The sequence below is a fragment of the Siniperca chuatsi genome, linkage group LG4 (genome assembly GCF_020085105.1).
Source record: "Siniperca chuatsi isolate FFG_IHB_CAS linkage group LG4, ASM2008510v1, whole genome shotgun sequence".
In the NCBI taxonomy this organism is placed as follows: Eukaryota; Metazoa; Chordata; class Actinopteri; order Centrarchiformes; family Sinipercidae; genus Siniperca; species Siniperca chuatsi.
Window position 1 is genome coordinate 2,431,973 of NC_058045.1, and position 8,599 is coordinate 2,440,571.

The following is an 8,599-nucleotide window of genomic DNA, read 5'->3' on the forward strand; positions in this document are numbered from 1 at the left end:
AGCTTAACATGCACCCAGGACCACGAAATTCACATCAGCTCATCACTGCAACCCCAACTTTCATCTGGAAAAGGTTGCAACTTTCTAGCCAAATGATAAAATATAAAATTTAAGTGGATTAACCCAAATGTCAAAATTGACACAAGGGACACCTGGCAAACCTTTTGACTTTTGTGCAGGTTTTTAGGCACCTTAGCATGCATCCAGGACCACCAAATTCATGTCAGCTCTTCACTGTAACACCAATTTTCATCTGGAAAAGGTTGCAAAGTTATAAAGTATAACTCAAGTATAAAGAGTCAAAATCCAGTGAAATGCATGTTTTTCTCAGTGAAATTACTATTTTGTGTTTTGTCTTGGAAAAAAACACTTGTTTTGTTTTGATATGTGTAAATAAACACCAGTACTTGAAGTTTGGATCCCTGTATGTTTACAGAACTATGACAAAAGTATGACCTCAAACTGACATAGCTTGTGCACAGAGAAAGCAAAAGCCAGATGTGTTTTTTATTCATACCATCAGTGTGTAGTTGGTGCATTGTTTGCTTATTAATGTGATGGCTTATGTTAACAGTTTGATACGAACATTTTGTGAACTGAAAAACTTGCATGATTTTCAGTCTTTTTCAAACTCCCTCCCACCAGCTGCTTGTTTTTCAGGAATTGTCCCATCCAGATCGAGGAAAGTCTTCTGCAGGATTTCATGTGCATTTGAGGTCTGATGAGTAGCATCCAAATAAGCGTCCAAATAAATAAAGAGTCCAAAAGAAAGCGAGCACAATGCTCCCCATTCCACTGAAGACCTCTTTTTTCCCCCCGTCAGGACATCCGGTGTCCACTGGGTCAGGCTCTGCACCAACCCTCGACATGACGCCACATCACACATTGCTCCATGGAACTGCTGCTCTCAGTGTCTGTGTTCTGTTGGGTAAAATACAGAACGCTCATAAACAAAGAATACATTGCAAGTTTATAAGATGCAGTGCAGCAAGAGACTTGAGGTGAGACAGTTAAAACAGAAGTTAGCACATTATTTAACACGTGTTCAGGAAAATTGCACATTCACAAATGGCCCGTGTAAAGAAGGAATATAGATGCAGTTATAAAAAAAATCATAAAAAGTAAAATCAAAGTGTTTGGGCATTCTTATAAACACTGTTATATTCACTGAGAGACTAGTGAAGGAAGAAGAGACAAAACACTATGAAAGTCTTCAGCTTGAATGGGATGTAGGTTGAAGGATTCGGAAGTTCAACATAGAAGAGGTTGGCAAATTACTCACTCTTGTAACATTAAAGAAGCTATTACGGTACAGACTGGCAGGGAACACCGGGTTGACCAAGATCTCCTGAGGGCTGAACCCGCCCCCCCTTGACGTGGTGGCCGTCCCCCACCACGGGGAGCGGGCTGATCCAGGTGACAGGTCGGAGCCTGGGCAGGTGTGGAGATGGGAGGCCTCGGATGGACGACCAGGAGCTTGGACCCAGGTGGAGCTGGGGACCTCGGGCGGACGGCGAAGGCTGAGACCCTCTGGAGGCAGGCGATGACGGCGAAGGCTGGGACCCTCTGGAGGCGACGGCGAAGGCTGGTCACCTTGGGCGGGCGGCGGCGATGGCTGAGACCCTCTGGAGGCCGGCGGTGATGGTGAAGGCTGGGGTGAGACGGTGACAGGACATCGGAACTGGAGGCTGGTGGTGGCTGGGCCTCGGAGCTGGGGGCCGGCAGCGGCTGGGCCACAGAGCTGGGGGCCGGCGGCGGCGGGACATAGAGGAGCTGCCGCCATCCCGCAGGAAGTGATGGCTGCTGCGATCCAGCAGGGACTGAAAGAGGCAGCTGGTGAAGGGGACACCGGGTTGACCAAGAATGCTCTTTATTGAAGTACAACCAGAGAGAGAGCGGGTATGATGAGAGTGAAGTGTTGAGGACGGGGATGAAGGTCGCTGGAGGAGGAAGATCGCTGGGGTAAAGTAGGTGCTGGAGTTAGATTGCTGAATGGCATGTAGAGTCCAACATATGAACATGGTTGGACACATACTGAGGTGAGTGGTGTGCTTATGTACTGGCTGTGATTGGGGCTAATGGAGAGCAGGAGTGTAACTGGGAGCAGGTGTGGGTGATTACAGGCCTGGTATATCTGTAACAGAAGCCAGCATAATTATACACAAGCATTTATTTAAAAGATAAACAAAGCAAAAACACACAATGTGAAGACTAACTCTAAGTACACAAATGTGCACAGAGTGTGTATGTGCCTGTGCGAAGGTCTGGGTGCGACAAAAGGAATGCGCATATGTTTATTTGTTCTGTCTCCGTATGTTTCGCATGTACGAGCATGAACCCACATGGTCAGAAACAAAGGGACATGTGAAGCAGGAGCTATAAAAGTTACTCTATGCCAGGTATAGTTGTCTTTAAGGGCCAAATTAGAAGTGTATCTGTATGATCTGTTTAGGATAACAGTGCCAAGTTAAAAGGAGTTAGTTAGAATGCAAAGACTCTGTGTGTGTGGAGCATAACATAAACTAACATCAACTTAGCAGTGGCTGAGAACTACGGTTACAATAATAACCTCAATTTAACCATGGAGAAGGTCACAACAATAAAACCTCAATGAAAACACATCAGTAACGTCACATATACATAAGTTAAACAGTCCTTTGCTTAGCTATATATGGAAGCATCTTTTGCTTATAGAGATCAGAAGATTGGTTGTCCTTACAGAGTTAATAGCTCAGTGTTAACGTGCACGTGAAGTTAGCTGGCAGGCTTTGTCTGTGGCAGTGCTAAACTTTGTTGCAGAGATCTAATAGGCCTTCGCAGCGCTTTGGTAGATCAGGAGACTTTGCTTCCGCTTTGTGTTTCTGCTCCAAGCAGATTACATGTGATGCCAGGAGGAAAGAGTTTAAGTGGGTGTCTGCTGGTGAGCATGCCGCACTGAGAGGGAGACAGCCACGGCTGTCCGCCGCAGTGAAGGATTCCAGGAGAAAAAGAGAGAGAACAAATGATCGCTGACCTTTTTATTGACCTGGTGACATCTGGGTCACAGGTCAGACTGGCCAATGCTGCGTTCAATGGCTCTCAGGATTGTGGGACAAAAGAAAATGCAGTCTCCTAACAAAAGTTCAGTCAACGATCACCCAAATTAATTAATTAATCTGTGGAGTCCACACAACAGTAACCTTGACATTGGGCCAGGAAAACTAGATGGTTCAATATTTGGACCCTATCTCAAGATATGTATGAGATTTCCCCCAAAATTTGACCAGAAATGACACAACCATGTGCCACAGTGTGCCGAGTATACTGGTTTTCATTCTGACCAAAAGATTTGGGAAATTTTAAAGTGAAAGTCAATACCTAAAAAGAACCACACTAATGGTTTCCCACCATTAAACTTACTGACTGCACATAACGCACTTGACCTTACTGCTTCAGTAGTAAAATGGAAAAAATTAAAAACTTACCTTGCGTTATAGAGGAGGTGCAGACAAACCTCGGTGAACAGGGATGATGTTGTCATATTTCTGGTAAAAAGTGAAATTGTTTTTGAAAGACTATTAAAATTAACACACAAAAATTTGAGGACTCTCAGGATTGGTTAACCCTTCAATTACAGTATATGTTCAAAGAACAGAAAATATAACAACGCCACCTGATTAAAAAGATCCAGATCTCAATAACCATGAACGAGACAGTATAATTTCCATGACTTACCCTACAGACCCCTACAGAGAATAATCTGACATTAGAGTGAAAGCACTTTTTCAAATTACATTAGCTATTATTTTCCCTTGCATAATATGGCTGCCCAGTGCACAGCATACAGTTCAATTCAATTGACAGCCTAATATGTGTGCATTAAGAAATGCAAAACATCTCTCCTTTAATGGTTTTCTACAATATTTTGTATGGCATGCCAGAATATTTTCTATCTGTATTATACCTGTTCAGGGAGGAGTGTCAGTGTGGCAGCACACACACACACAGTCTGCTGCTCTGACTTGGTTTTAAGTTTTTTAGCCGGACTCTGAGCTGATAACAACCTCATCTGTCCAGGCCTAACTTCGCTGTGACCAACAGGAGAGTCTCCGTCGTAACATGAACGAGAGTTTCACTTCTCTGTGGCAGTAAACACAACACATTAGCCCACTGCTAGCTGCTCACGAGATCACGAGATACTATAGACATTTATGGCTGACTATAAGTAACGTAACATCTTAATCAGCATGTATTTTACTGTGGCTATGACTTCAGCTGGCACTACAGTTCCACACACATTGGGGGCGGGGGTGTCTCTCTCAAAGCCAAGTTGCTAACGTTAGCTTGACCACAGTACAGGTACCCAGCACTCCTCCGTCTGTAGCAAACACTCTTCTCCACGAACAACCGTCTAAAAAAGGAAGGCTCAACCTGTAGCAAACCATTTTATACAGTCTATGTAGCAAACACTCTTCTCCATGAACAAAACACTGACGCTTAAATGCAGTTTTTAATCAGCAACAGTGCTTGAATGTTGCCTCTTTTTTTAAGCTAACGTTAACTGAATAAATGATTGAAACTGCTGGTTGCAGTTTATTTTCTGTTTCACATTTAACTATTACAGAGTTAACTACAGTGTTTTAATAGAGTGCAAAAAAGATATTTCACAGATAATGTAACATTACCCAGAGTGTAAACAAAGAAACCTAATGTTAGGCACCATAATATTTGTTAGCTAAGCTAACGCTACCTGTGAGAATAGTGACAAAACTGATGTTTTAGGGGTCTACTGAGAAACAGCTAAAAGGTATGATAACTAATTTGTATCACTCATCATTTTGAACTAAACACATTCATGTAGATATATATTCAAAATGACTTACCCTTGACATCGAGGATGCGAAACAAAAATATTCCTGTGTGTCCGTTAAGCTGTTAAATTCAAATGTGCTGCTCCTCGTGCTTCTAGCAACTTCCTGCTTGGTTTTTCTACATCTGGTGGGCGAGTTTGTGAAAAACCAGAGAAACTGAAGCTTATATGCAGATTTTGTTTTGACTCTTATTTGATAGAAGTGAGACAATTCTGAGAACAGATCAAATATACAGAGTTGAGACTTGAATTTGATCACTGAGACAAATTTCTGATATTGTGCAGGCTCATTTATAAGCCAGTCAAGTTTTATTTTGGATCTTACTGTTATTTCAGGAGCTGATTATTTCAGACAAATAATGATTAGTGCAGTGAGAGAAAAAAATAAGCATTTTTGTCATAGTTTTGGGATTTTGCATTTGGGTCCTATTCCTTGTTTTCCCTGCTCCCTTGTGTGACATCCACACGACAATTTTAAGATCTTAAATTAGGATCAGGCTGAGACAAGAGGAAAGCTATTTCTCAAGAGCTTAATTTAAGTATGAGAAAATCTCATATTGATATTACAGTGAGCTCAGTAATGTTTAGGAGAAACAGGCTGGACAAAGACGAGATCTTATTTAGAATTTTCCTTTCCTCTGGGTAGTTCCCAATTGATGATTTTGGTGTTTTCATGTACTTTGCAGATGTTTATAAGCCAGCCTGTGCACCACGGAGGGTGGCCGTTCCCACATTCCCAGTGCAGCTGCTGTTTTGTCTCTACACCTCTATGGCTACATATATACTCTTGTCTTTACATCAAGTGGTTTTATTTTTTTTGTTGTGTTCTTTTTTTCTTGCATCGCAACTGGTTCAGCTCTGCAGCTCTGTCCACGCTTGCTTCAGCTGAGAGTGAACTGAAGTTGTCTAGTTATCAAGTCGTCTAGTTAGGACGCTAGGAATGCTACTGTTTTTCTATTAACAATATAAGCAGTGTGTGTTTTCCTCTTTGTTTTCTTTTCCTTCAGTTAATTGAATTTATGGATCAATTCATATGGTCCTGTTGACTGTTTAATTGTATCAAGTTTCTTTTCAATTACTTTGTTTATTTGGAAGATTTATTATTAGTCTTTTGTTTGTATTTTTTTTTAGATTTTCCATCTTGTTCCTCCATTGGACAACTGTGTGTGTGCATGGGTATGTGTGTGTGTGTTTACTGTGTATTTTTCAGTCACAGTTGACCATTGTGGTGGCATTTACCTGGCCTGGTATACAGTGCGGTGTTAGGGTGGCTGGAGTGCAACGTTGGTGTGCTTCTTGGTCCGGAACTGATGGCCTTTGAGTTAATTAGGCACCAGTTTATCTGTTGTGTTTGCTTTTCTCTCTTGCTGGACAGGAGCTGTTGGGCCTAAGCGGGTGGCAGGCTTATCCTCCAGTAGTGGTGCCTCTTCTCTCTCTCCATACTGTAGAGCACTCTGGGTGTCATTTGGATGATGTGGGGTGTTCACGTGTGGTGTATAGCATCAAGATCCTACCCCCTCAGCTGGTCCTTTCTCTAGCGGTAAGCCCCCAGCTCTGCTCCTTGTATCCTCTGCTTTATTAGCAAACTAATGAGCCTGTAGGGTACTGTGCAATATTTTGATGCATAGCTAACTTGTTGCAGTGCTAGTATTTTAAAGTTGGTGTACCTATCTGTCATTTTAAAGAAAAAGAATTATTGTAATAAAATGTATATGTATTTTTGGAATCACATTTCCGGTCAAGTCTTTTTGAGCGCGTGGGATCTTTCTGAGTACCAAAGCGGTTAAATTTCCTAAGAAATTCCTGGGGGCAAAATTCCCTAGGTGGTGTTGTTGATACAGTTCTACAGTACTGGCCAGTTCAGTCTGCCTTGGTCTCTCTCAGCTCCTGCATGGTCTCCTGGTTTGGTTGCTTTGTTTTGTCTTTTCTTCTAGCATGCATCTTCATATACAATTTTCTACTCATCCTGACACTGACATACATTACTGATGTTACTGATTGTTCACATCTCATGGATTTGTTTTATAAATACCTTTATTTAACAAATTAATTCATTTTTGCCATTTTTCTAGCCTTTTGTGTGCTCTGCCTTTTGTCTGAACCTTGAGCCAGTTCATGACAGTATAATCTGTCCACTAAAATGACTTTTGAAAAAATGCTTTTTTCTCCTTCCTTCATCATCTGTTTCCTGTTTGGTAATAGGTTTTTGTTTGTTTTTTGTAGGATTTTCCATGGATACTGATCGTTGAGTCTGTAGTCTGTTCCTTTTAGCTGTCTGCCTTGTTGTTGAACTAGTTCTTTATGTATGTGATGTTGTTTACTGTCTCTGTAGGTAATTTGAGCTGTTTGGTCATGAATTCCTTTACTGATTTTTCAGGGTCGTCTGGGGTTTGTTTAGCCAGTGAAAACTAAATTGTATTTCATGTGGCATGCTTGTAAGTCCAGAATAGTGTCTTTCATGATTTTGTTTTCAGTGGTAACAGAAGTGAGCAGGGTGGTAATAGTGTTGTAGTGATTTGTTTTCCCTAGTGAGTGTGTCTATGTGGTCCTGACTGAATTCCAGGCTTTGGCACAGTGCCTGGAATTCCCTGTGCAGTACTTAAATTGGTGTAATACTGGTGTCACATCTGATAAGTTTATTTTCAGGTCTCAGATAGTAGTAACTTGTGCCACTACAGCTTCTGGGGGTTCACCAGTGCTGCTCATCACCATCTTTGTGACGCTGCCATCCAAGCGAGCATACTCTGAGCCAGTGAGGGTCCGTAATTCAGTCTATAATGTTAGTGTGTACTTCCATTGCCAGGAGCTTTTCACCTAGCAGGTAGGGCTGGATAGTGTTGAAAGCAGAAGTCAAAGAACATAACTGCCACAGTGCTGCCCTACCTCTCCAGATGTGAGTAGGCCCTGTGCATCAGGAAGATGATGGCATATGCTGTATCATACAGACAATAAGATACACACTATCAGATGCTGCAATGTTACACCACACCATACAAAAGTGTTGGACTATATAAACAACATACATCCTCTGAAGACCATAAATGTCCGCAGTAAATGTTATGGTCGTCTGTCTAGTAGATGTCAAGATTTCTTGCTCTTGACCAACGTGTTGAACTGACAGACGATCTGACAGTAGAGCCACAGAACAGGAAATACATCATAATACATTTTAAACTTCCATTTAAAATGTAAATGTTGATCTGAGTTTTTATGCAGTAGTTGGACATAAGGAGTTGAGCCTTAAAGTTGTTCCTTCTTGTCTGAGTTTGTATGAACTTCATCTCTATTTGAATTAACACACACATACAATTAATACAGGGTAAATAATACAGGGTACGCTTCAACACACGCACACGTGGAATTAATTCACTGCATGCATGAACACATACACATGCCCCACACTTATGCTTCAGCACACACTGACACATTCATAACATTCTGCCTGCTGCTAAGGAACAGACTCACGCCAGCACACACAAAAAGACACACAGACAGTATAAACACGCTGTAGTACACAGTGACATTACAGAAATATATTTATAAAAAAATACAGCAAGGCTTAATTTGCAGAGGAAAAAAAACACTGGGAGAGTTCAAGTCATAATGTTTGGGGTTGTGTTTTCAGTAATCCTTTTTTGCATACAATTAAGATCCATATTACACATCCCAGCTATACTTGATCTGAACTGATGCACTGTAGTCCTGAAGATGAGACAGTTTACAGCATGTGAATTGGCATCCTTAACTGCA

The 8,599-nt window shown here is 41.6% G+C and overlaps 1 protein-coding gene across 1 annotated transcript; it reads right to left on the bottom strand.

Annotated features, from left to right (window-relative positions):
- Nucleotides 1-286: 286 nt before the first annotated feature.
- On the bottom strand, nt 287-4,960 carry LOC122874819 (proline-rich protein HaeIII subfamily 1-like). The gene is made up of 4 exons (XM_044193220.1): nt 4,863-4,960; nt 3,465-3,524; nt 1,283-2,134; nt 287-921 (listed from the first exon to the last, which is right to left on the bottom strand). The coding sequence occupies exons 3-4, from the start codon at nt 1,781-1,783 to the stop codon at nt 844-846; spliced, it is 579 nt and encodes a 192-aa protein (XP_044049155.1). The 5' UTR covers nt 1,784-2,134; nt 3,465-3,524; nt 4,863-4,960; the 3' UTR covers nt 287-843.
- Between the last annotated feature and the right edge of the window lie 3,639 nt (nt 4,961-8,599).

What these genes read in the sequence shown, in the direction of transcription:
- LOC122874819 (XM_044193220.1), bottom strand. Translation starts at nt 1,783, where the DNA reads ATGGCGGCAGCTCCTCTATGTCCCGCCGCCGCCGGCCCCCAGCTCTGT. An exon ending in GCTTCTTTAATGTTACAAGA is followed by an intron (nt 922 to 1,282) that starts GTGAGTAATTTG and finishes TTTACCCAACAG; the next exon opens with AACACAGACACTGAGAGCAG.